The 27797-nt window shown below is 44.9% G+C and overlaps 1 protein-coding gene across 1 annotated transcript; it reads left to right on the top strand.

Moving 5' to 3' along the window:
- The first annotated feature begins 411 nt into the window (after positions 1–411).
- ACP6 (acid phosphatase 6, lysophosphatidic) lies at positions 412–21467 on the top strand. The gene is made up of 10 exons (XM_012471991.3): positions 412–739; positions 9745–9873; positions 9994–10124; positions 10481–10560; positions 13944–14031; positions 14837–14969; positions 16274–16374; positions 18605–18700; positions 20436–20601; positions 21271–21467. The coding sequence occupies exons 1-10, from the start codon at positions 521–523 to the stop codon at positions 21412–21414; spliced, it is 1287 nt and encodes a 428-aa protein (XP_012327414.2). The 5' UTR covers positions 412–520; the 3' UTR covers positions 21415–21467.
- The last annotated feature ends 6330 nt before the right edge of the window (positions 21468–27797 follow it).

Here is a 27797-nt window from a genome sequence, read left to right as displayed (position 1 = left end):
CGAGTCTCCAGGCGAGGCGTCACCGCAGAACTCGTTTTCCCGAGCTCCTGTGCGCGGGTCCACTTGGGACAGGTTCCTGGGTAGGTAAGGAGGTGGGTAGGAGGTTGCTTATAGAAAAGTGGACTCGAGTCGTCTGTGTTAGTGGAGCCGCTGCCGCCGAGGAACTCAGGGCCGGCTCCGGTCCGTTCAAGAGTGCTGGAGGCCAAACTTGAAATACAAGTTTAAGGTTCCCCATCGGGCGAAAGATAAGATTCAAATCTCCCCCGGCCCGGTGTGCAGCAGGAGCGACCAACCCCGACCCGGGTGAAAGCAGGGACACTTCGCTGCCGCCACCTCGTGTTCTCTCCCCACGTTCCCACTCGGGGTCTCCCTCAGGGCTGGGAGTCACAGTAGTCCCCGCTTGTCGAGGGGCCGGATGTACGCACCCGCAGGTTCCCGCTGAGCCCCGGCGCCCGCGGAGGTCTTGCGTTCGCCTCCTGCAGCCTCAACCCGAGAGGGCGGCGAGGGGCGAGCTGCCGCCATGATCACCAGTGTCTTCAGCGTGCGCGTGTGGACCCCGGTGGGCGTCCTGGCCTCGCTGGCCTACTGCCTGCACCAGCGCCGGGTGGCCCTGGCCGAGCTGCAGGGGGCCGACGGCCAGCGTCCCGTCGACCGCAGCCTGCTGAAGTTGAAAATGGTGCAGGTCGTGTTTCGACACGGGGCGCGGAGTCCTCTCAAGCCGCTCCCGCTGGAGGAGCAGGTGAGAGGTCGGCCGTGGCCAGGGCTGGTGGGGCGAGGACTGTGTCCTGGTCAAGCGTCTCTCCCGAACACACATCTTCAGAGCTTTACTCGCGCGGAGCGGGACAAGGGTTGGGTCCAGACGAAGGGAAAACAGCAGTAGCCAGTACCTCCCCCGGCTCTGGAGCAAAGGACCTGCTGGGGGCAGGACAGCTCGGAACTTCCAGTTTTGCCCTGATGGCGCAGCCAGTAGTAAGCGCTTCTTAAGGCGCATAAGAGTCGCCTGGGGATCTTGTTATGTTGCAGATTCTGATTCAGTAGGTATGGAGTAGTGCCTGAGGTCAGCATTTCTATTAAGTGGGTGAACTTTAGTACCACGGTGCAGTGCGCTTCTGTGTGACCATTTCGAAGGTGGTTTCTCAGAGCTGAGGGGACTTTAGTGACAGGAACCACTCTTAACTGAGATCACAATGATTAAGAGGTCGATGCCTTTGGAAACAAACTTTAAAACAGCGTTTTCTCAGAGTTTGCTCGAGACCATTTGAGATCTGAAGTTTTTTTTGTGTGTGTGTGAGAAATGTTGTATTCTCTAGGGTTCTCCTTTTCTATTTCACGTTACTAATCCTATAGTGGAAGGAATTTGAGGTCGGAAAAAATTAAAAATGGTCTAGTTTGTGGCTGTAATGTCTTAAAATCTGTCTGGTTTTGTCAGGATAATTATGACTAATTCGCGAATAGTTTGTTTGTTTTTTAAATGATTATCTTTCCTGGATGTGGCTTTTCATAGCAGAAAGGCCTAGTGAAGAGGAATAGGCAACCTGAAATCCCCAGACCCCAGGTGTCACACCTGTGGAGTGCTTTTGTGTCATTGATCTTCCAGGTTGATGTTAGAGCAGGTCAAACAGATTGTCCAAAATTGATGTTAAGGTATGCTCTTCATAATCACGGTTGCTTTCTAGAAACCTTCAGGATTGTGTCTTTGCATTGTACAACTGGAAACCCACTTTTCAAAGTTGGCTGCACATGAAATTAAACTTCTAAAACATTTTGCACATAAATAAATACATTTGGAAGGCACTTAATTCTATTACCAGGTTTCTAGTTAGCCTTTCTCTGGCTATCTCACTTGCTCTCTGGTACTGGGATTTCTTGTTTCATTTTGATTCTTTGATCTTTTTCAGTCTCTTACTTTGCCTTTTTATATTAGATCACTAAATTTTCCTTTTAATTTTGTCTGGCTATCCCACTTGCTCTCAGGTACTGGGATTTCTTGTTTCATTTTGATTCTTTGATCTTTTTCAGTCTCTTACTTTGCCTTTTTATATTAGATCACTAAATTTTCCTTATAATTTTGTACACAGCCCATCCCTGATGCTCCTCTCCCCCCAATTCTTCTCTATTTATTCTTGGTACAGAAGGGCTGGGGAATCATATATAGGAATATATACTATATTAACATAGAAGACAGAAAGTTATCAGTAGCATTGGAGAGTAAAACTTTGCATGTATAGGCCTAGACCTAGTATGTACCAGATGTATACACCCTGAAGGCCCTAGAAAAGATTTAGATTCTTTCAGAGGTTTATCCCTAAAGGAGAGTGGGTGTCGTGATGGGTATCTTCTGCCTTTATCATAGCTTAGAATACCAGCTTCATTCGTTTTCATTCGGCATAGCCACAAAATAGCATCCAAATCCATGGCCTAACTTTGCAATTAGAGAAGGCATATTCTCTCTCCTCTCTGCTCATATTCTCTAGACTTTAGGCAGGTGCTTTAAACATCTTTGGTTATTTAGTATAAAGTCTTGTGCATAAAAGTCAGGGGTGACCAACTCTCTTTCAATTTAGACTATGAACAAATATTAGCCTCTTAAAACTTGTTTCTGGATATTCTCTGTCAGGTGTTCATTTCAAGATTCAACTTTTGGGGGATAATCTAAATGTGATTTTTTTTTAAATAAAGTCTCGCTCTGTTTCCAGGTTGGAGTGCAATGGCCAATCTTTGCTCACTGCAACCTCTGCCTCCTGGGTTCAAGCAATTCTCCTGCCTCAGCCTCCCAAGTAGCTGGGATTACAGGCACGTGCCACCATGCCCAGCTAATTTTTTGTATTTTTAGTAGAGACGGGGTTTCACCATGTTGACCAGGATGGTCTCGATCTCTTGACCTCGTGATCCACCCGCCTCAACCTCCCAAAGTGCTGGGATTATAGGCGTGAGCCACCGCGCCCGGCCTCTTTCTTTACTTAAAAGGAAGCTGGGTACCAAATCTGTGGCCCACCTATAGTAAGCCTAAAGATCTTCATGATATACACAGTTTAGTAACCGTGTTACTGCATCCATTTTTTTTGTCCCTATATTTGTTTGCTTTTGTCTTTGTTACCTACTTTGAATTGGTTGTCTTAGTATATTTTAATTTTTGCTGTATCTACTTTATTACATCTTGAAGATGGGGTATACATAAAATAAGTAAAGTTATCAAGTTAGTTTTTGCTACTAACTGGAAGCTGAAGAGCAGGAATGAGAACGAGAATGTGTATTCGGGGTGGACACTATTGTATGAACCAGACGTGTCGTCCATTCTTGAAAATCTGAAAACTTGCACTCTAGGCTTGACGTAACCTCGACTCCAGCCTCCTAGGAAACAGCAAAGGTCCTCTTTTGGTGAATGTGTCTGACAGGTTTCTCGGTGAGGCTGAATGGCCCTGCTGACCTTTGTGTCGGGCCCTGTGCTGGACACTGGAACTACGAGGATGGATAATTGAGTCTTGCCTTTAAAGGAATTTTCAGTGTGATAAAGGAGAGAGGCAACAGATATCAATTAAGGGAATATGCTGGGCTCACTGGGAGCATAAAGGAGGTGTCTCCAAATGTCCAAAACGGAAATCAGCTTTCCACTTATTTTTCTGTCTTGGTTTTAGTTTTAGTCAAGGAGTATCTCCATTACTAGGCTCAAAAATCAAAGTAGTCTTTTTTTTTATTCTTCTGTGTTTATCTACTGACACCGCCCCCCGCCCCTGCAAAATAAAGCTTTTATCTACTCACTTGCCAAGTCTAACTCAAATGTCTTACATCTACCTCCGCTATTCCTACTGCCTTAGATGAGGCCTTAGGCTTTCATGTAGACTATTGCTAACATCTCAAAATGGGCTTTCCTGCATCTAGTCTTCCCATTCCAATTGTGATATATGCTGCCAGCTTTCAAATTCATTCTGTGAAGCTCCTGGGCTAAGTAAGAGGATGCTGAGTGGCCGGGGCTGTGGGTTCCCACTTCTACTTCAACTAGAGGAATTCCAGTTTTTGCCTTTGTATATACACATCTAAAGTTAAACTTTACTTGGTATTTTCTGATTTAAAATTGGATAACCATTCCCAGGTTGAGGCAAACCAAACCACTTATTTGCCATACACATTCTTCACTGTCTCTGCTTTGCTCAAGCTTTCTAGTTATTTTTGGAATTGTGAATGCCACCCTTTATAAGTATAGGTATTTGCTTGTCTAAATACTATTCATTTAAAATGCCATTCCCTCAATGAAACTTCTCCTGAATCCCTAGCCAGAAGAGAAGGTCTGTATTGCCTTTGAACTGCTATGGCCTTCGTACAGTTTCTTGCAGCACATGTCAGCTTCTGTTATGGTATTGCTGTCATTTACATTCTCAGTTTCCCTTTTTTCTTTACTAACTTGAAAACCCAGGAAAGGCAGGGTCGACTTTTCTCAAGATGGGTGTCTTCTACAGGAGCTGGCAAATTGTTGGAGCTGTTAATTGTACCTACTGTGTGTAAGGCCCTTTGCTCAGAGGTCAATAGATGACCCAGTCTCTGTTCTGAACAGGACAGACCAGTAAAGAAGCACGTTTAATACACTTTGGTAAAGGCTACTAAAGAGAGCCACTGAAGCTGCTGTGAAATCATAAGGCCATGATCAAGATTTCTGGGAATATTTAAGTTGAGTTGTATGGAATGAACAAAAGTCTTAGATGAATGAGGAAAGAAAATTCCAGTCGTAAGAAACATGATGCTGAAAGGCCATGAAATATGAGAATGGTGTTAAAGGAAACAAAGTTGTGTGACTAGAGATTAAGTGTATAGAATAGGGAAGAAGTGGTAAGGGGGCTGGGCTGCTAGAGAGGAGGTGGGGGTCACATGAGCCATGAACCATTGAAGGGTTTTTTATCCAGAAGAGTTACAGAGTCAGAAAGAGGGAGCAGTGATTCACTGTGAAAGAAGGAAGAAGGCCTCTCTCTGAGCACTTGGTCCTCTGATGTGTCAGAAGGAGCCTCAAGTGTTGGAGATCAGGTGCCAGTGGGACTGACACGTGCCTTTGGGAAGAATGGAGGGCTCACTCTATTGCAAAAAGAATCTGAGACTCCCAGTGGCGTTCTCCTGGGCTAGTTCTGGGAGGGATGAAGATAAAAACAATGATATGTGACATAGTAGATTTCCAAATGTTTTAAAATTAAACATAGTAGTAGGAAATTGAGTTAAATTTTTTTTTATTGTAGATGTTGTAGGAATTAAGATTTAGAAGATAACCATTGAAAGCTAGAGTGGTCAGTGATGGGGAAGTAAGACTTGAGCTATGCTTGAACATTGAAGACAAGATAGATGGGCAGATAGGAACAGGAGTCCCTCCAAGCAAGGGAAGCAATCTGGAAGAAGATGCCAAAGCAGTGGGTTATGGGTCTGGGTTATGGGGGAGGAGAGAGGCAGTGAAGCTGAGTACAGGGGCTGGGCAAAAGAGTAGAAGTCCTTTTATTAAATTTATTTTTTTAAGAGATGGAGTCTTGCTATATTGCTCTCAAACTCCTGGCCTCAAGTGATCCTCCCACCTCAGCCTCCCAAAGTCCTTGGATTACAGGCATGAGCCACTGCACCCAGCCACAACGTAGAAGTCCTTGAAGGACAGATGCTTACCTCTGAGACATTAGGAAAAAGCTACTGATATGATGAAAGTGGCTTAGCAAGATCAGGTGATTTTGAAAGATACAATGCATTATTATTTATTGTAATCACCATCCTGTGCAATAGATCACTAAAGCTTATTCCTCCTGTCTAACTGAAATTTTGTGCCCTTTGATAAAAATCTCTCCTTTCCCCATTCATCCCCTTCCCCAGCCTCTGATAACCACCATTCTACTCTCTAACTCTGTGAGTTTGACTTTTTTAGGTTTAACATATATAAGCATACTTGGAAGATATTGCAGGTTCAGGTCTAGACCACTGCAATAAAGCAAATATCATAATAAAATGAATCCCACATTTTTTTTGTTTCCCAGTGCATATAAAAGTTATGTTTACACTATTCTGTAGCCTATTAATTATGCAGTAGCATGTCTAAAAATGTACATACCTTAATTTAAAAATACTTTATTGCTAAAAAGTGCTAGTGATCACCTGAGCTTTTGGTGAGTCATGATCTTTTTGCCAGTCGAGAGTCTTGCCTTGATATTGATGGCTATTGACTGATCAGGGTAGTGGTTACTAAACGTTGGCGTGGCTGTGGCAATTTTTAAAAATAAACAGTGATTTTATTTTATAAAATTATTTTATAAAAATTTTACTTTATAAAGTTTTTAAAATAAAATAAAAATTTTGTTTTATGAAAATAAATTTTAAAAAAACGGTGAAGTTTGCCACATTGATAGACTCTTCCTGTCATGAAAGATTTCTCTGTAGCTTGTGATGCAGTTTCATAGCATTTTACCCATAGTAGAACATCTTTTGAAATTGGAGTCAGTCTTCTCAAACTCTGCCACTGTTTTATCAATTAAAATTATGTAATAAATCCATTGTTGTAATTTCAACAGTGTTCACAGCATCTTCACCAGGACTAGATTCCCTCTCAAGAAACCACTTCTTTGAAGTAACTTCTCAGGTATTCATGTTTTATCATGAGATTGCAGCAATTCAGCCAAAACTTAAGGTTCCACATCTAATTCTAGTTCTCTTGCTATTTCCATCACATCTGCAGTTATTCTTCCACTGAAGTCTTGAATCTTTCAAAGTCATCCATGAGGGCTAGAATCAAATGTTCCAAACTTTTCTTAATGTTGCTATTTTTACCTCCTCCTCATAAATATTCTTAATGGCATCTAGAATGGTGAATTCTTTCCATAAGATTTTCAGTTTACTTTGCCCAGATTCATCAGAGGAATCACGATTTAGGCAATAATAGCCTTACAAAATGTATTTCTTAAATAATTAAGACTTGAAAGTCAAAATTACTCCTTGGGCCATGGTCTGCAGAATGGTCGTTGTGTTAGCAGCACGAAAACAACATTAATCTTTTACATCTCCATTAGAGCCCTTGGGTGACTAGGTGCATTGTCAGTGAGCAGTAATATTTTGGAATCAATTTCTTTTTTGAGCAGTAGGTCTCGACAGTGGGCTTAAAATATTCAGTAAACCATGCTGTAAATAGATGTGCTGCCATACAGGCTTTGTTGTTCCATTTATAGAGCACAGTCAGAGTACATTTAGCATAATTCTTAAGGCTGTAGGATTTGCAGAATAGTAAATGAGCCTTGGCTTCAACTTAAAGAAACCAGCTGCATTAATCCCTAATGAGAGTCAGCCTGTCCTTTGAAGCTTTGAAGACAGGCATCAACTTTTCCTCTCTAGCTGTGAAAGTCCTAGCTGGGATCTTCTTTGGATATAGGCTGTTTCTTCTGCATTGAGTATCTCCATGTTATCAATAAGGTTGTTTCCCTTTCTTTTGTTTGCATGTTCACCAGGGTAGTACTTTTAATTTCCTCCAATAACTTTTCCTTTGCATTCATAACTTGGCTAATTGTTTGGTGCAAGAGGCATAGGTTTTGGCTTATCTTAGCTTTCTACATGCCTTCTTCACTAAGCTTAATCATTTCTAGCTTTTGATTTAAAGTGAGAAACTTACAACTCTTCCTTTCACTTGAACACTTAGAGGCCATTGTAGGGTTATTAACTGGCATAATTTTAATATTGTTGTGTCTTAGGAAATAAGGAGGCCCGAGGAGAGGGAGAGAGATGGGGGGAAAGCCAGTCAGCAGAGCAGTCAGAAAATATACAACATTTGTTGATTAAGTTTGCCGTCTTATATGGATGTGGCTTGTGGCACTCCAATACAATTAAAATAGTAACATCAAAGATCACAGAGTTCTGGATTAGCCCAGGCAACACAGCAAAACATGTCTCCACAAAAAAAACACAAAAATCATCTGGGTGTGTTGGTGTGTGTGCCCGTACTCAGCACTACTCGGGAGGCTGAGGTGGGAGGATGAGCTGAGATCATGCCACGGTACTCCAGCTTGGGTGACAGAGCCAGACTGCATCTCAAAAAGAAAAAAAAAAATCACGAATCGTAGATCACCTTGACAGATTTAATAATGAAAAAGTTTGAAATATGATGAGAATTACCAAATTCAACACAGAAACATAAATTTATAGCACATGCTGTTGGGAGAATGGCACTGATAGACTTGCTCAGTGCAGTTACTATAAACCTTCAATTTGTAAAAAATGCAATATCTATAAAGAGCAATAAAATAACGTGTGCCTATGTTACTAAAAGGTTGACTTTACATATTTTCACCATATAAAAATGAAAGTATGGGCCGGGTGCGGTGGCTCAAGCCTGTAATTCCAGCACTTTGGGAGGCCGAGGCGGGCGGATCACGAGGTCAAGAGATCGAGACCATCCTGGCCAACATGGTGAAACCCCGTCTCTACTAAAAATACAAAAAAAAATTAGCTGGGCATGGTGGTGTGCGCCTGTAGTCCCAGCTACGCGGGAGGCTGAGGCAGGAGAATTGCTTGAACCCAGGAGGAGGCGGATGTTGCAGTGAGCCTAGATCACGTCACTGCACTCCAGCCTGGCGCCTGGCAACAAAGCAAGAGTCTGTCTCAAAAAAAAAAAAAAAAGGAAGTATGTGAGCCGTTGGATTTTGTTTACATTAGTTAATCATATATCAAATGTAAACATATCAAAACATCACATTGTACTCCATAAATATATAAAATATACAATTATTTGTCAATTAAAAATAAAATATTTAAACGTAATAAAAAAGAAATAAAATTTTCCAAAAAGATTAATTAGGTGGCTATGGATGGATGGATTGTGCAGGTACAAAGGAGCAGTCTGTCAGGCTTTTGCCTGCAGTAATAAGGTTTACGCTCTACAATAAGATCATGGAAGGACCATTGGGAGGGACTTTTCTTCTAGCCAGTGATCAACAGGGCTTGGTGTGGGGATGGTGGAGCCACAGGGAGCCAAAGGTTTGAGGTTTGGGGCCTCGGAGAACCGTGGTAACATGGAGAGACATAGTAGATTGGGAAGAGAAGCTGGTCTATGGGATTAGAAGAGACGACTTGTTTTTAAAATTGAAATCATCACATCTGACGCCATGAGTGTCAGAGCTTTATGGACAGTTGGAGCTATGAGACCTGTGGCCACTAGTGAGGTTTTGAAATCATTACAGCACAGATGGGGCAGGAGCTAGATTGCAAGGAATAATGGAAGATGATGAAAAAGCCACATCTTCTTAGATGGTAGCTTTTTTCATGAATTGCATGAAGAAGGAGAAATATGTAGTAGTTACAAGGGACATTAAGTAGAATCCTTAAGCTGGGATAGGACATAGAAGCCTCCAGATTAATTCCTTATAAATTCTTACACACATATGGTCACCGGTATCATATTTCTTTCATCCATCTCTTCATTCATTCACCATGTATCTGCATGCCAGGCATTCTGGCCACTTCTCCCCTTTACTTCAGTATGGGCTAAGTGCCAGAGCAGCCCCTTAGCAGTCATTACCAGTGTAGCAGTAACAGGACTTGGGCTAAGGACACCTGGAATAATAAGTCACCGTCTTTTCCTCCCTTAATTTTAGCTAATGTTTCTTTCCTTCCTTCCCGTGGGAAGGTTGCAGGCCTAGTTGTCAGTGATTCCAGCCATGTGTTCTGAGTGAAGTTAGATGTTAATGCTGTGAATTTCAAGAACCGTTTTTAAACAATGTGTTTGTTGTTTTTTTGTGGTCATAACAGGTAGAGTGGAACCCCCAGCTATTAGAGGTCCCACCCCAAACTCAGTTTGATTACACAGTCACCAATCTAATTGGCGGTCCGAAACCACCTTCTCCTTACGACTCTCAATACCATGAGACCATCCTGAAGGTGAGCAATGCTTCCTTGCTCAGGGGAGCCCCACTGCAACGCTTGGGTGGTTTTCTCTGGGCTGAGTGCAGCAGGCTGTCAGGTGTTTTCATTCTTCCTTCTCTTTCTTCCCTACTTCAGGGGGGCATGTTTGCTGGGCAGCTGACCAAAGTGGGCATGCAGCAGATGTTTACCTTGGGAGAGAGACTGAGGAAGAACTATGTAGAAGACATTCCCTTTCTTTCACCGACCTTCAACCCACAGGAGGTCTTGTGAGTCACTTGAAAAGGGATGGATGTTGCACTTGATTTAAGGTCTTGAGCATGAGGATATCTGTCCTGACAGCCCAAGATGGTTCCCACTCTCACCCAAGGTAGTCTGGGGGACAACTTGTCATGATGCAGTTACCCTTATGTCACAGGATCCTGTGAATGGGTGGTTCGTGGAGGTCACATTCATTGGCCTTCCAGTCTCTTAGGGGCAGACATCCCACAGAGAAGTAAAGCATTCTTCCTAGCCCCATAGCTCTCCTATGTACTCTTGAAAGACCCCTGGAGCCTCTGTGGAATAAAGTGTATATATTTAAATATTCCTTTTATGAGTGCCACTATCTTTTAATTTTTTTCAGTATTCGTTCCACTAACATATTTCGGAATCTGGAGTCCACCCGTTGTTTGCTGGCTGGGCTTTTCCAATGTCAGAAAGAAGGTTCGTATCTGAGGTCCCAAACTCAGTCTCTGTCTTGAGGGGCTCTTTCTTCTCACTTCCAAAGCCCCTGTCTCTTTCTTGGTGCCTGTTCCATTGATTTTATTTTTCTCCTGCGTGTGTGACTTCCAGTGGGTGCCTAGTCCAGTGGGTCCTTCCCAGTCTGGCCTTATGCTCCCCCTGCTAGTCTACCCTCAACAGCAGCAGCAGTGCACCAGCTGCTCTGATCTGCCTCTGGCTCCTGGCTTCTCCCATCAAGCTTCTACACAAGCTGCACAAGGCAGTCCTAACCATGTTTTATGAACAATCGAGGGGGCTTTTTGTTTAGGTGAGACACTGCCGGAAAGGAAGGACACTTAGCTGGGACCAATACTGCTACTACTGCCCTCATCTTGGTGATCATGCATGACATAAACAGTGTTCTGCCTAGCCTTTCCTAGTTGAGAAAGTCCATCGAGTTTGAGTTTTGACACATTCAGCCCCTGAATGGTTGCAGTCAGTGCTTCCCAACCTTTTCATCCCCAAGGACTGCGTTAATTATTTCCCCTTGTGGATCTCCTGTGTTGAGAGCCTTTGGTCATCACATGAAGCTGCATTTTGTCATTTGTAATTGGTTCAAATTTACATTTAATCACTGGTCTGAATTTCGGATCATCATGACCTCACTAAAAAGGTGCCATAAAGCAAAGGTTCTTGTTACTTTGTTTAGCTTTTTGGCAGTATCTGAAACAGAAACAAAATTTCCATCACGCTTTTTAAGAAATATGTAGAATAATAGAACCTTCAGGAAAGAGGAGTCTGATTTCACCCCAGCTGGGTTGGATGCAGCCGCTAATTCTGGCTGTAGTTGGCTGCTGCACATAAGCAGTATGTGTCTAGGTAACATAAAGCAGGATGGGTTCCCCCTTACTTCTGGGGAAGCCTTCAGTGATCCACAGCACGTGATCTTCTGAAAGCTCTCAATTGCTCAGCTTCTAAAAGACAAGATCTTTCAGACACGTCGGAAGTGCTACTGAGAAGGAAAGATGTTTCCTGGTGGCAACATTCTCTTTAGCAGGTTCCAGACTGAGAATGCCCCAGGTTTCTAGCAGGGAAGGAAATCTCTAGCGTCAGGCGTGGCTGTCTGGGTAGCAGCTCCCTGCACTGGACCCACAGGTGTTGGGACTGCAGTTCGGCTTCATTCCTAGGTACTTCCATGCCTTTCCTATAGGAAGGAACTTGAATAAAGAATCCCAGAAGGTGCCGCTGTTAATGGAAGTGGTGCAACTTTGGGATATTGCTTTAGGGGTAAAATCCTAGAAAAATCCCAGAAGTTACATGGGAGCTACAGCGAATCAGGCTATGGGGAAAGCTGGAGATTGTTGGTCTGCCCACTTGGCCAGTCGTTTGCTCTGTGTACGTTTGTCTACTCAAGTGTGCCTTATTTATCATAAGCTCTGGGTCCAAAATCCAGACACCAATATCAGACTCCAGATATTAGAGGTTTATAATATTATTAGTGTTATATTACAAGGTTAAGTCATAGTTATTCTATCACATAAAGAACCTAGTACAGTCATTCCACAGTATCCAAAAGGGATTGGTTCCGGGACAACCCTCACCTCCGGAGGATACCAAAATCTACAGATGCTCAAGTCCCTTATGTAAAATGGCATGTCTTTGCATATAACCTATGTCCTTCCTCCCATGTACTTCAAATCATCTCTAGATTACTTATAATATCCAATACAATATAAATGCTGTGTATTATCTTGTACTGTTTTCTAATTTATGTTATTTCTATTGTGTTATTTTGTATTGTTCTTTTTTTCTCAAATATTGTTAATCCATGGTTGCTTGACTCCATGGATGTAGAACCCAAGGACATGGAGGACCAATTGTATGCAGCAAACTCTGTTCCAAGAACATCACATGTATTAACTTGTTTAATTCTTGTAATAACCCTATGAGTTAGGTATCATTATCCCCTTTAACAGATAAGAGAACCAAGACACAAAGAGACTAAATGACTTGCCCAGGTACACAAAACTGGTAAATAGTGGAATTAGGATTCAAACTCTGGCAGTTTTGGTTCTGAATCCTACTTTTTCCTTTTATGCTCAGCTGTTTCTTTGAGGACATGTAAATCCCGAGGCAGCATTTCATTTGTCCTTTTCACAACACATGCTGCAGAACCGCCAGGATTCTTCAGAGGGGTCTCAGGAAGTACAGAAAAGGAGGGGATAGGACACGCAATGGCCTGTGCCTTGGGTCTCCACCTTGCAGCCGTCGGCACCTCTCCTTTTATTATCAGACTTTACATTATAGTTGCAGGGTGGGGAGGTTCCGTTGCTTATATAGTTCCACCCCTTCCATTTACAGATGAACCCCAGAGAATGGTAGTGACTTCCCAAGAAAACTTGGCTGGTTCGTTGTAAACTGAAGACTAAACTCATGACTTTCAGTCTGGTTTCTTCTTCTGTCCAGACCAATGATGTGTGTGTGAATTCTGATATTCTAGTAAAGTTATAGGCTACTTTTAAAGCCCTTGGTTCTGACTATCAATAATTTGGGAATAAATATCTCTTTGGGACTTCAATTCAGCTGATCAGAGTATAGAGTGACCTCAGTGAATCCCAAATTGCTGCTGGGTAGCTATTTCTTTTGCCATCAGGCTTGAGAGGTGTGGAAAAAGAACCTACTGCAGGCACTTGCCATCTCTGGCACAGAGCAAAGCATGGGAAGGTGTTAGAACACCTTCTTTTGGCATTGATGGGAGGAGACCAGAGTACTGAGGAGCTCTGAGCAGCAGTGAGCTGCCATGAAGTACAGAAGAAACATTGTTTGAAGTTTATTTGGTTAGATCTTTGGTTAGACCAGCAATTCATCTAGAAGCCTGGTGTTTTATTTTGGGCAAGGCTATGGGGTCTGGGAGGATCTGTGGTCTTGTGTCCACTTGTCTCAGTTTGTTATGTGATAAGTCACCATAGTGGCCTCTAAGATCAGGCTTCAGGAAGCAATAAGGTATTTTAGTTCTGATAACGTTGTTCTTTATTAGAATGCCTAAGTGCTGGCAGTGCTTTACAGCAGGGATTGTTTGGAAGGGGTCAGGGAGATGCCGGTCTGATTCAGGTCTATTACCTGCTCTGGTCTATTTGTGGCCCAGTAGGAGGGCTTGTGCTAGGCAGAACAAGGCTGCTGCGACTTACTTTTTCCATTGCTCAGATTATAGGAGACCCCCTACGGCAGGGCCAGGCCATGTTGAAGGCATTCACTGTCCTTAAGGAGTCTCTCGGAGCAGATCTCTGCTCCATCTCTGTAGACAAAGTGAGAGAAGAAGGGGGTGGAGATGCTGGGAAGAGCAAGCTGAAGCCTCTGCCTGCCTGTGCTCCCTGCATTTCTTCCAGGACCCATCATCATCCACACTGATGAAGCACACTCGGAAGTCTTGTATCCCAACTACCAAAACTGCTGGAGCCTGAGGCAGAGAGCCAGGTAACTGCCTCTGGGTTCTTGCTCACAAGCGGGGGACAGCCTTTTACCACCTTTGCTGGCAGAACTCTGTACTGAGGGCCTGCCCAGGCTAACCCTACTGGTGGATAATGGACGGGAAGGTTTAAATTACACTTAGGTATGATGTCAGCTGTCTTGGAAGTGAAGAAGTCTTATTCACAGTGACAGACGTGTGGTGAAGGTCGTGCTGGGCTAGAGAAATGATACATACAGCCACGAGTGGGGCTTTGCCATTTACAAAGTATTATCCTCCTGACAACCCCAGGCTCTCAGGTGGGGCAGATGAGACAACCAACAGGTTAAATGAAAGATGACTGAGACTGTCTTTGACCGGCAAACCCAGGTGCACAAGCCCAGGAAGGCACAGACTTCCCTTTTCTCACCAACATGTTTCTGTGTAGGATAGATCAGTTTGGGCTGTTGACATTTTCAGTTATCAGGTATCTCTAGGCTACACTAAGACTATATGGTATTTATTCCATAAAGAAAAGAGAATGCTGTTTTCAGACAAACTTGGGCCTTGCCTGCATGCTTTTTGATATAGTGCAAATGCTAGAGTGAGATCTGGAAAATTCATCCTTTCATCCTAACCATGGTAGTGGCTAACTTATGTTTACAGGTCATTTGACCTTATAGAGCCTTAGTTTATTCATCCATAACACTGGGATAATACTGGCTAACCCCAGTGGGTTGTTATAGGAATTAAATGATATCCTAAGTGCGAAGCACACTTTGTAAACTGTTAATCACTATAGAATATACGGCATTACTTTTTATTTTTTGTCAGAGGCCGGAGGCAGGCTGCCTCTTTACAGCCAGGAATCTCAGAGGATTTGAAAAAGGTGAAGGAAGGGATGGGCATTGACAGTAGTGATGAAGTAGACTTCCTCATCCTCTTGGACAATGTGGCTGCTGAGCAGGTGAGTCCTGGGGTTGGGGAGCCTGCGATAATATGTCCCTTGGTGGGCTGACTGCTGAGTTAGAACTGGGTGGAGAGAAGTGGGCAGAGGCCTGCTTTGGAGGCAGCTGTAATAGGACCTGTAGATAGAATGGATGTGGGGACCGAGGGATAGGGAGCAGTGGAGGAAGGCTCCCCACCCAGTTGGGAACACAGACGCTGAACTCTCTCGAGCAGAACTTCTTGAGGCATGTTCCCCAGAACACCCGATATGCAGGAGTGTGTTTGGGCAGGTGAGGGTAATGGGTAGGGGGGATGGATACGGTCTAGGAATTTTGGAATCCCTTTTTATTGTATCACTTCTTGAGAGTACTATATGTACATCAGCATATTTAAAAAATCTGAGATGCCCTTAATAAAGAAAACTGGTTGATCTTTAAGTCTGTTTTCCTCAAGCTTATTTAGCCGTGTAGTCTTTTTTCTGTAATAAATACATAAAGAAGTCTAACAATGGGAAATGTTTCTCTAGATAAAAAAGTTGGACACCCAAAGATGTATAGGATCCTTCCTCTTTCTCTTGTGAAAATAAAATGACAGTGTACCCTGAAGGCAGAAATGCACCTTGCTCTTTTGTGTAAAACAGGTTTAAGGTTAGAAGGCAAGAGTTCATATCATGTATTTGTATGGCATATTTTTTAGAAGTCATTTTGGGGAAAATGAAGGTCAAGTAGGAATTTATGAATTTCTTGCTTTGTATTTTATTCATCTTTTTTTTAAGTTAAAGAATACAGCCCAGGTGCAGTGGCTCATGCCTGTAATCCCAGCACTTTGGGAGACGGAGGCGGGCAGATCACGCTGGTCAGGAGGTGAAGACCAGCCTTGCCAATATGGTGAAACCCGTCTCTACTAAAAACACAAAAATTAGCCTAGTGTGGTGGTGCACGCCTCTAGTCCCAGCTACTTGGAAGCCTGAGGCAGAAGAATCACTTGAACCTGGGAGGCGAAGGTTGTAGTGAGTCATGATCGCACCACTGCGTTCCAGCCTGGGCAACAGAGTGAGACTCTGTCTCAAAAAAAAAAAAAAAAAAAAAAAAAATTACAAATGCTTTTCATTTTGGAGTGGATGGGGAGCCATCAGAAAGGGAAGACAGCCCCTTTTTTCTTCCTGGCCATCAGATATCTGGTAATAGCTTTGGAAGAGCTTTAGAGACATAGCTTCTTGAGCTAGGAGAAGACAGGCTCCTGCAGGTTCCATGGAAGTTGATCAGCTGCTAGAATCGGTAGCTGAGAAGCATTTTTTTCTGAAACTACCTGTGGCTCTTTCAGGCACACAGCCTCCCAACCTGCCCCATGCTGGAGAGATTTGCACGGATAATTGAACAGAGAGCTGTGGACACATCCTTGTACATACTGCAGAAGGAAGACAGGTGAGGGCCTCTCATGGCTGGCGTGAAGTCAGGCTTGGTCAGACATCCAAGTGTACGGGGCAGAGGAGTTCATCAGGCCCACTCCCACCTGGCAGCTGATGTCTCTGTGCGTAAGGAGGCTGAACCTCACTCTGTCTGTCTGCCAGTAGGCCCCAGGTCCTCGCCCTTCTGCAGCTGGGACTGGTGACCTAGTGCTTCTGTTTCCTGTTATGCAGAACCAGGAGCCACCCCACTCCTGACTTTATCACTTGCCTTTTCCTTTCGCTTTAAGGTTTAAAGGATTTGGGGGAGGGAGGAGCTGAAGAAAGAATATTTATTTCTCTATTTATTCATCATGTTACAATTTACAAATGATTTTCACATTCTCACTGTGAGGTGAGTGAGATACCTTTCCCCCTGGCTTTGTAGATAAAGAAACTGAGGCTGGGAGATACTGCCTACCTGGTCTAGGCCCAGCTAGCAAGTGGCAGAGCCAGAACTTGGACCCAGGTCCACTGACTGCCTGTTCTGTGTTTTTGCTATATTACTAGCACTTAGTAGGGTTCTGTTTCTAGAAGATCTGTTTCCTGACTACCAGAATGGAAAGTTTTTCTCTTACCAAATTTTGGAAGACACCTTTTTTTTCTGATTGATTGAATGCGTTCAGCTTGCACTAAAAATATGTGACTTGATAGAGGAGGGGAGGTAGGAAGTCGTCCTGGGAAAGATGAGTCGGGGGAAGGCATCTAACAGTTCAAGAATCTGCATGGCTGGTTGCCTAAGGATAAGAGCCCCTGACTGCATTCCTTCCACTCAGAGTTAGTGTGTCCACTTGCGTGCAAGTCTAGGGCATCCAGAAGGTTCCTACCAAGCTACATAGCTTCCTGCCACTCCCTGGGACTTGCCAGCTTCCCTCTTCTGTTTGCAAAGGGGCTCTGCCATGCCTAAATTATTACTTGCTGCTCTCTCTCCTTTATCAACAACAACAACAAAAACACAAACACACACACTCTTAGCAAATATTTTAAGCTGTGTAGATCATGCAGTTTCTGTTACAACGACTCATCTCTGCCCTTGTAACATGAAGCAAACAGAGACAGTATGCAAACAAATAGACACAGCTGTATGCCAATAAAATTTATTTACCACAATTGGTCAGAGTTGGCCTGTGGTGTAGTTTGCTTTATTCTGGTGTAAATCATTTTAAACAGGACCTTGTCTATTGTCTTTTCCATTCCAGTTAGCCCTGGTTTTGTAAAACTAACATATCTTCAGGGACAAATGGCTACAACCTCACAATGCCATCCAGCTTGGCTTTGCCTGTGCACGTTCTTCTGAAAAGTGTATGTTGCATAGTGTTGGTCGCCTGCTCTTCATCCGTTGCTGCAACATACCTTGACTTATAAAGATGGCCATTTACCCAATCACCACAAATAAGGACTTGTCTAAGCCAATCATGGCAACCTTGTTTTCACTGGTCAGTGACTGGCTTCTGGGAATTCTAGGAGGGGTATTTTTTTCTCTTTGATAACAAAAGTAAGAAGCACGAAAACAAAGAGAAGACAGGCCCCTGAAGGCTCCGTGGAAGCTGATCAGCTATTCTGATGAGTAGATAGATGAGAGACATTTCTTTCTTCTATAGTAAGTGGACTTTGTTCACTACTGTGAGTGAATGTGCTTTAAGCTGCAGTAGTCACCTGTGGTCGTGATGTGACAGGCCTGAGAATGAAAGTGGTGGAGCCACAGAGCCAACCCGGGGAGCACGACCGCTGAGCTTCTTCTGTTAAATAAATCAGATGTAAATAAGAAATGTCCTTATGGTCTAAACTCCAAAAGAAGGAAGGCTGGCACAGAGGAAACAACATTTAGAATGTTCTCGTTCCTTCTGATTATTTTTCTAAGGGCCTTCTGGAATTCCTGGAAATTATTATCCCCTCTCCTTCCCAGCTCTGTCTGCTTTCTTCTTTCATTCCTCAAGGCCTAGTTGGTTTATACGGGTTACCCCTCCCCGGCTCCCCAGCCCCTCCCATCTCAGTTGTTCACAACAGGTCTGCGTGCTGGCGCTTGTGTTGAAAGCCTTTGTCCACAGAGGACCCCCGACCGGACGTGCTGCTGTTTCTCTCCTTCTGGCCCGTTGCTAGTCCTTATGCATTACTTGCCTTTTTCTCAGCTCTGATTAAACTTACAAGGTCCTGGGGGCAGAATCAGCTGAGTGCCCTCTAGGCACTTTAATGTTGTTCACTTTTCACAGGGAAAGTCTTCAGATGGCAGTAGGCCCATTCCTCCACATCCTGGAGAGCAACCTGCTGAGAGCTGTGGACCCTACCACTGCGCCGGACAAGATCAGGTACCTGGCACAGCAGCTCTGCTTTGTGTACCTGAGGGCCGTGGGGACTTCTGGCTGCAGGCAGGGAACCCAGATCTTAGTGAGGCAAGAACCAGGTTGTCAGTGACTGAAGGGAGATGTTTAACAGGTCCCCAGTCTCAAAGAGGTTCACAACCTTTTGACCTTTCTTCCTGCTGTACCCCTCCTATCATGTTTTGAAATTTTTATTTTAGTCAAAAGAACCTCAAATTTATTTTTGCTTTCTCTTTTCTTTGTTTTCAATTAATTGAACATATGTCAAACAGTAGGCAATTATGATGTCACACTGATTTGATATGATAATAGTCCAAAACAAAGATAATTGCTTAATGGATTGTGTAGTTTGAACCATTTTCATTGAATGTAAAGAAGGTATGATATCCATAAGGCATTTAAAAATGCTGGAAGTGCGCTTTGGGAGGCCGAGGTGGGTGTATCACGAGGTCAGGGGTTTGGGACCATCCTGGCCAACATGGTGAAACCCTGTCTCTACTAAAATGCAAAAAATTAGCTGGGCGTGGTGGCGTGTGCCTGTAGTCCCAGCTGTTTGGGAGGCTGAGGCATGGGAATTGCTTGAACCCAGGAGGCAGAGGTTGCAGTGAGCTGAGATTGCACCACTGCACTCCAGCCTGGCAACAGAGCAAGACTCTGTCTCTAATAATAATAATAATGTTGAAAGTGGCTCATGAGCCTCCATTGTCACTCTGTAGCCTTGAATCTGAGGTTGGGACTATGGCTGTGGAATACTATGTGTCCTAGGCACTTGCTAAGTGTGGTCTGCAGAAAAACAGCCTCACTGTTGTCCAAGAACTTGTCAGATTCTCGGGCTCCAGACTGATCTACTGAATCAGTATCTGCAATTTAACAAGATCCTCAGGTGATTGATATTCAGCTGAATTTTGGAGAAACGCTGTTGTGGGATTACGCATTGCTAGAAGCTCATGATGGTGTAAGAGGCGTAGGGACAGTGATTTGAAACAGGAACTTCGGGCCGAGATTTATCATAGCAGATCTTGAGAACGCTGTTTCCTGTCCTCCGCAGTACCTGCATTGACAGCACATTTTTGCTGGCTTTTGCCGCCTTGCTGCCCTCCACCTTGGATATTTAGAATACACAGGATCAAATGCCAGTCTTCCAGGTTGGGGGTCCATGAATAAAATCCTTGATCTTTCCTAAGAGATGGCTACTGATGTCAGGCAGATGTAGATTAAATGGCAGTCTTATTACTGATGAAAGCCACTTGGAGAATGTGTTGCGGGCCAAATGGGCTTATGAATATTCTTTTGAAATAAACTTAATTCCCCAAAACTTCAAGCATCCCCAAGAAGGAGCAGACCTTGCCCTACTAAACTCATCCATGGATGAGAGTAGGAAGAGCACTTCCGTAGACTGGCAGGACCCACAGAGAGAAGAGAGGTAGGGCCTAAGCTACACATGCGCAGTTTCTTTGAAACTCACCAGGGAGGAGTGGGTGGGTGGCAAGGAGGAGGCCAGGAGAGTTTCTCTGGTGGGGACCCTCCTCATGAGGATACGGGGAGCAAGACCAAGGGTTCTTCCCACGATCTACCGCAAAGGAGTTTGCTGAGTCAGGCTCAGCTGATTTCTAGATGTCACCTGGTTTCTGAGGCAAGTGTGTCTTACTTAAAGGAGGCGGGCTGCATCCTGACCTTCAGAGTCCTGAGGTAGAGAATTGTGGAGAGCTGTTTCCTCTTGCAGAAAGCTGTACCTCTACGCAGCTCATGATGTGACCCTCATACCGCTCTTAATGACCCTGGGGATTTTTGACCACAAATGGCCACCGTTTGCTGTTGACTTGACTATAGAACTCTACCAGCACCTGGAGTCTAAGGAGTGGTTTGTGCAGCTCTATTACCACGGGAAGGTAAGACCCCTGAGGTGGGCTTGAGTGGGGGTGCGGCCCCTCCCCCAAAACCCACCCACCTGAGTTAGCACCAAGTCCCCCTCCTCAGGCCCAGCAGAGTCTCCCTTGGCACAGTCAGCTCTCTGAATCCCATAGGGCGACTCCTGGCTGTGGCCCAGGGGTCAGGCAGAACCTGACAGGTGGTGGCAGGATGGGGCTTGAGCCTTATCCCAGTTCTGTTAGACTCCTTTGAGGAGCAGGGTCCCCCTCCTCTTCTCCTGAGTGTCCCTGTCAGGATGTAGCCTCCTGACTGTGAGGCCTGTTTTGGAGATTGTTGATGGTGTCTTTGGGGGTGATGTGTGCTGTTGGCACCTGTGGTGTCGGCGCTTCATCAGGGCTGGTGTCCAGGGCAGAGGCCAGCACGTGCCCCAGGGATGAGCCTATTGAGCTCAGGGACATAACTTGACTGTCTCTTCCCAGTCAATTCAACAAACACTTTTTGAGTGACTTTTATAAGCAGGGCATAGTGCTTTTATTCTGGAAGCTGACCAGGTAGTGGGGCCTTCCTCTCTGTATAATATGTGTGCACACGTCTACCACGTGGGTGAGAGTCTCTCAGAACTTTGGGCTCAGCTGGAAATAGAAGGACAGGCTCCTCAATGGAGCTGCTGAGTTACGTCTCTTCCGCAGGAGCAGGTGCCGAGAGGTTGCCCTGATGGGCTCTGCCCACTGGACATGTTCTTGAACACCATGTCGGTTTATACCCTAAGCCCAGAAAAATACCATGCACTCTGCTCTCAAGCTCAGGTGATGGAAGTTGGAAATGGAGAGTAACTGATTTATACAAGCAGGATGTACTGATTTTAAAATAAAGCGCCTTTATACAACGCCTCCTGCTTTGTGTGTTTGGGAAGAGGAGGGAGCAAGGGGTGATGCACTTTAATATAAGGTAAGTATATTTCCTTTCTGTGGGTATATTAAGGTTTCTTCCTGAAAGGAAATGGGGTATAGTATTGAGACCAAAAGGTATTTCTCTATTTTGTGAGTTGGTTTCTAAGGTTAGAAGCCAACCTGTGTGTGGCACGGGCTGGGGACATCATGACCCTGTAGAACTGTGTTGGTTTTGGAATTTAGTTCTTTTCTCCTAAGTCAATTTCACATGTATTGAGCTACCTACTAAGTAATGGTCATTATGAAGGTGAAAACATTCTGCCCTCAAGTTGTTGCAGTCCAGTGAGAGAGGCAGCTAAGTAAATCAGTGATACAGTGCAGTGTGTTTTATGCTGTAATAGGTATTCGAGGGGCTCTTTGGATACAGAGAAGAAACCTCTGGCTCACAAGGCAGGGGATGTGGGGAACAGTGAAGGAAGGTGTCTGAGAAAGTCCTGTCCTGATCTGAGCAGAGGAAGGTGGGTAGGAGTTCACCAGGAAGGCAAGGAGGAAAGCGTGATGCGTGTAGGGAACGGACAGGCTTCAAGGCCAGGGAATGTGGCTGGCTGGTGAGAGGGAACCCTGGGTGGGGAGGCCCAGCAGGGAGAAGCAGGAAAGACACTGGGCCTGGTGGTTGTAGTTCCCATCTCAAACTAAGGGCCAGTCATAATGCCCTCAAGGTCCTATGGCACTGTGGGCCCCAGGACTCTGCAGTGGTGGGACTGGAACCACTCAACATAAGAGCTCCACCTTAACTGTGCCCCTAAGAGTACCTGATGATCCTCCTCTCCTTGTCAGTGTTCCCATTCTTCCCCAGAATCTATTTCAACCCTTCTCTGATTTTAAACCACCAGTCCCTTTACCTCTCAGAGAAAACAGAAACCACAAAAGCCTCTCCACTTCCTCCTACCTTAATATTGACAACTTCAGATCAGGTAGCTGGATATGTCAAGCTCAGGTTTCTCTTCTGAGCTTCAGACACTTTTGTCCACTTGGACTTCACTGCCACAGGACGTTCCATGTCAGAATCAAACCCCTTTCCTCCTGGACCTGCTGCTCCCACACACTCCACTATCCACTCAGTTGCCACATCAGGAATCTGTCTTTGTTTTGTCTTACATTTTCCTGTGTCTAATCAGTTAAGTTTTATCAATGCTACCTGTTTATTTCTTTAATCTGTCCACATATCTTTATCCTCAGTCTTCAGTATCCCTTCCCATCCTCAGTCTGCTGGTTGCTGTATTTCTTATTTTACTAAGAAACTGAAAGAGATCAGAAGAAAACTTCCATATCCCTCCCACCCGCAACCACTAAATCTGCTAGCTCAGTTGCACTGGTACTTTATGGCCTTCCTTCCTTCCTCTTACTAAGAATGAACCAGCCCTACGCCATCCAAGCCCTACCCCTAGCTTTGCATGGACTCCTACTATTATCTTTTTTCTGGATTGTCGATTTTTTCTCTTGACCAGTTACTCCATTAGCATGCAAATATGCTGTAAAATCTCCTGTCTTCAATTTTTTTCTCTGTATCTTTGAACTGCTGTGCTCTTTTCCTTCTCTTCTTTATAGCAGAACTCCTCAAAAGAGTTGCCACCTCTGATTCTTCCCTTTAAGTTCTCTCATGAACCAGCTGCAATTAGGTATTCACCCCCACCACTCCATGGAAACTACTCTTGTCAAAATCATCAATGGCCTCTGTGTGGTAAATCCAATAGCCAGTTTTTATTCTTCTTACTAAGCGTCTCATCAGTATTCCTGGAATATTTCCTTCATTTGGCTTCTAGGACAAATACTCTCTTGGTTTTCCTCCAGTTTCTCAACTTCATTTCTGTTGAATCTACTTTTTTCTAATCTGTAAGTGTTGGGGTGTCCCAGGGCTTACTCCTGGGACCTTTTTTCCACCTTTTCCCCTACACTCACCCACTAGGCGATCTCAAGAATTTCCAGTTTTAGATCGGGTGTGGTGGCTCACGCCATAATCCCAACACTTTGGGAGGCTGAGGCAGGCAGATCACCTGAGGCCAGGAGTTCGAGACCAGCCTGGCCAACATGGCAAAACCCTGTGTCTACTAAAAAGACAAAAATTAGCCGAGCATGTTGGTAGGTGCCTGCAATCCCAGCTACCTGGGAGGCTGAGGCAGGAGAATTGCTTGAACTTGGGAGGCAGAGGTTGCAATCACTCCATTGCACTTCAGCAATGGCGTGCAATTTCTGTGCCTGTTCAAACCTACACCTTCCACTGGCTTTCCCATCTGCGTAAATGGCACCACCGTTCACCCTGTCACTTTGGCCAAGAACATTAGAATTGCCCTTGACTCCTCTCTTTTTCTCATATTCCGCCTCTATACATGAGTAACTCCTGTTGTAGCTCTCTTCAGACTATATCCAAAATTGATCACATCCCAAGACTTCCATTGCTACTGTCTTCTTTCACCTGGATTATTGTAAAGGCCTTGTAGCTAGTCTTCCTGTTTCTGCCCTTCCCGTCTCTGCCCGTCTATTCTCAACATAGTGTTGCTTTTAGAACAAAGTCAGATCATGCCACTCTTCTGCTCAAAATTCCCCATTGGTTTCCCATCTCAAACTAAAGGTCAGTCATAATGCCCTTAAGGTCCTGTGACGTCTCACCGCACCCCAGCCCTACTAGCCAGCTTACATTCTTCTTTGCTCGTAATAGAAACTTTTTCTTTGTAGTTGACAGATAATAATTGTATATATTTATGGAATACAGTGTGATGTTTTGATAGGTGTATGCATGAGAGAGTGATCAAATCAAGCTAATTCACATACCTATCACTTCATCCACTTATCACTTTCTTGTGGTGAGAATGCTGAAGATTACACTTTAGTAGTTTTCAGGTATACAGCCACTGTGGTTTGAATGTGTCTGTCTTCTCCAAATTTTATGTTGACACTTAGTGCCCTGTACAATGTTACTGGGAGGTGGAGCCTAATGGAGATATGTAACGGATTAATGCCATCATAAAAAGGGCTTGCAGGAATGGGTTCCTTCTCTGTTGCTTTTCTGCCATATGATGACAAAGTGTTTCTCCTCTCTGGAGGATGCAGCAATAGGCACCATCTTGGAAGCAGAGAGACCAGGCCCTAACCTGCTGGTGCCTTGATCTTGGACTTCTCAGCTTCCAGAACTGTGAGAGAAGAAATTCTGTTCATTATAAATTACCCCATCTGTGGCATTCTGTTATCGCAACACAGAATGGACTAAGACACCAGAATACTGTTATGAACTGTGGTCACCATGCTGTGCACTAGATCACAAAAACTTATTTCTCCTGCCTAACTGAAACTGCGTACCTTTTGACGAACGTCTCCCTTTTTCCCGTCATCCCATCCCCTCCTTACTATCCGTGAAGATGGAGTATGCCAAGTAGCCCTGGGCCACGTCCTCACCTCACGGTGAGCGCACTTGTTGCTCTGCCTGGAATGCTCTCCTAGGCGTTTGCGTGGGTAGCTCCCGCCCTTCATCTAGATCTCAGCTCATTGTCATCTTAGAGACGCCCTCCTTTCACCTCCTGCCTTAGGCACACTCTGTCACCTTCTCTTATGGGCTGAATTGTGTCCCCCCAACATTCGTCCTAACCCCTAGTACAGTAAGCCCTCACTTAACGCTGTCAGTAGGCTCTTGGAAATGTCGACGTTCAGTGGAAGGACAGATCCAAGTCTTTTAATAACACTGCTTTGTTCAACATTGTTGCCCTGTAACACTGATGAGAAAAAAATTGGTTTTCTAATATGTTGTTTTACTTAAAGTTACAGTTTCCAAGAACCTATCAATGATGGTGAGGACTCAGTGTACCTCAGATGTGACTGTATTTGGAGACAGGGCATTTTAAGAGGTAGTTAAGGTAAAGAGTTAAGGTCATATGGGTGGGCCCTAATCCAATATGACTGGAATCCTTATAAGAAGAGGAAATGAGGACACAGATACAGAGGGAAGATGACCGTCTACATGCCAAGGAGAGAGGCCTCAGAAGAAACCCGCTCTGCTGACGCATGACCTGGGACTTGGAGCCTGTAGCACTGTGAGGAAATACATTTCCATTGTTGAAGCCACCGGTCTGTGATACTTTGTTACAGCAGGCCCTAGCAAATGAATACATTTTGTTCTGTCTTTTTCCAACTCCCACCCCCCCGCGATATTTATCAGTGCTGAATATTACATATTTGTATATCTACATGCTTATTTCCCTGACTAAAATGGAAGCTCCATGAAGGCAGGTTTCTTCTTGTTCACTGATGTGTCCTCAGCACCAGGAAGAGTACCTAGTGCATGCTAGTGCTCAGGCATTTGGACATCTGAATGACACACCCCCTCTGTCACTTCCCTCCGGGGCCCATGGCCACCCTCCTAGGTACCACAGTGGCTTCCTAAGGGACCACATTTGCATGTGCTTTCCATCACCCCCTGAGACCTGACCCCTGCCTCCCTCTCCAGCTTCACCCCTCACATGCCTTCCTAGCCAGACCCATAATATGTTTTTTAAAAAGTCCCACTTCTCTGCCCTCTTTACCTTGGCGCACATTTTCTCATCACCTGACCCTGACACACATTCCCTTTTCCCTTTAATCCCTGATTATCTCTAGGCTTTCCGTGTTTCTGTTTGTCCTTCAATAGAAGGTTGTTTGTCTTGTCTTTTACTGTATTTCTAGAACCAAGTACAGAGACTGTACCAAGTGAACCTCAGGAAAGTTTTACTGAATGAATAAATGAGTTCAAAACTGTTAAGACTGAACTCTTTTCTGTTGGCACCCAGGTGGCTTCTGTGCACTTTCCCTCCACTCACCACTAGGGGGAAGCATGGGGTGAAGGAAAACTAAGGCTTTCACTGGGTTCAAATTGTGACAGCATTATTTATTTCTTTGCAACCCTTGGACAGGTGTTTCTGAGCCTGTTTTTCCTCTCATGTAAAAATGGGCATAATGGTACGTACTAATTAGGGTTGTTGTGAGAATTAATTGAGGAAACATATAAGTGCCTTCTAATGTTCTTGTTTTCCCTTTTCTCTTTCATCCCACTTCCCACGAGATTCTTGACTGCGGCAGGTTTCCCATGCGGAAGGGAGCCTTTGGGGATACCCCCCCTGCAGGCAGCGCCCCCTCTCTGCTGGCCCTTCCCGGGGCACTGTTCCTGTGTGTGCAGATTTGTACGGAAAGAACCCTGACTCTGTCGCTCAGCAGTTGTGTGACTGTGGGCATGCCACTTAATTTCTCTTAGATTTTCCCCACTGTAAAGCAGGGAAGTTAATGTTTATCTACCTGATGATTTGTCCTGAGGATAGAAAGTATGGTGTGAAAAGCTCTTCCCAAACTCCCACCCTCTCCTTGCGTTGACTCCTTTCTGTGAGGGGCCTTAGGGTGCTGTTGAGGTTAAAGAATTCCCAGAGGAGGCTCTCACCCATGTATGGCAAAGTAAAAGGCTTCCCCAGACGGAGGAGAGTGGTCACTCCCCTTCACCCACATAGCCGGGCTTGCCAGGGAAGGCTGACTTCATCTGCGGCTCCCCGATAGCTCTCCCCGAGGGTCTTGTGGCTCATCTTACAGAGCTCCTTGCTCCGGCAGGCCCTGGGATGAAGGACTGTCACTCGACAAGATCCTTCATTGCCACGTGCTGATTCCCCTGTAACAGTTTCACGTGGATCATTAAAAACAATAGCAAGGGGACAGAAATCCTGAAGGGCCCAACTGAAGAGGGAGGAGAAGAGAGTTCCTATCCTACCCTCCCCTAGTCTTCGGCACCAGGACCTGGTGTGCCAACCTGTTTGTTTTCATTGTAGGAAACTCACTCAGGTCTTTGTCAGTGGCACCTGGCACCCCTTTTCCTCAGCCAGAATCCTCTAGGGCACTGCCATTTACCTGCAGAGGGAGCTGGGCAGGCTGTGGTGGGCAGTGGTGGGATCTTGGCTCACTGTAACCTCCACCTCCTGGGTTCAAGCAATTCACTTGCCTTAGCCTCCCAAGTAGCTGAGACTACAGGTACGCACCATCACACCCAGCTAATTTTTGTATTAGAGACAGGGTTTCACTGTGTTGGCCAGGATGGTCTCGATCTCCTGACCTCATGATCTACCCACCTCAGCCTCCCAACGTGCTGGGATTACAGGCATGAGCCACTGTGCCTAGCGGGGATCATTCTTCAGTTTGGGAGATAGAGCATGCACCCTGGGGCTGCTAGGCAGCAAGGAGTCCCTTCTGCTGGGTGGGGAATCCCCCACGGAGATGACTGTGTGCTCTTTTCAGATCCTGCCCTCTAGTGGCCAAGAGGACCT

This window comes from Aotus nancymaae, unplaced genomic scaffold (assembly GCF_030222135.1).
Source record: "Aotus nancymaae isolate 86718 unplaced genomic scaffold, 86718_ANA_hifiasm-v0.15.2.pri h1tg000108l, whole genome shotgun sequence".
In the NCBI taxonomy this organism is placed as follows: Eukaryota; Metazoa; Chordata; class Mammalia; order Primates; family Aotidae; genus Aotus; species Aotus nancymaae.
This window is presented reverse-complemented; position numbering and strand designations above follow the sequence as displayed.

What these genes read in the sequence shown, in the direction of transcription:
- ACP6 (XM_012471991.3), top strand. Translation starts at nt 521, where the DNA reads ATGATCACCAGTGTCTTCAGCGTGCGCGTGTGGACCCCGGTGGGCGTC. An exon ending in ACCATGAGACCATCCTGAAG is followed by an intron (nt 9,874 to 9,993) that starts GTGAGCAATGCT and finishes TCCCTACTTCAG; the next exon opens with GGGGGCATGTTTGCTGGGCA. An exon ending in AGCTCTATTACCACGGGAAG is followed by an intron (nt 20,602 to 21,270) that starts GTAAGACCCCTG and finishes TCTCTTCCGCAG; the next exon opens with GAGCAGGTGCCGAGAGGTTG.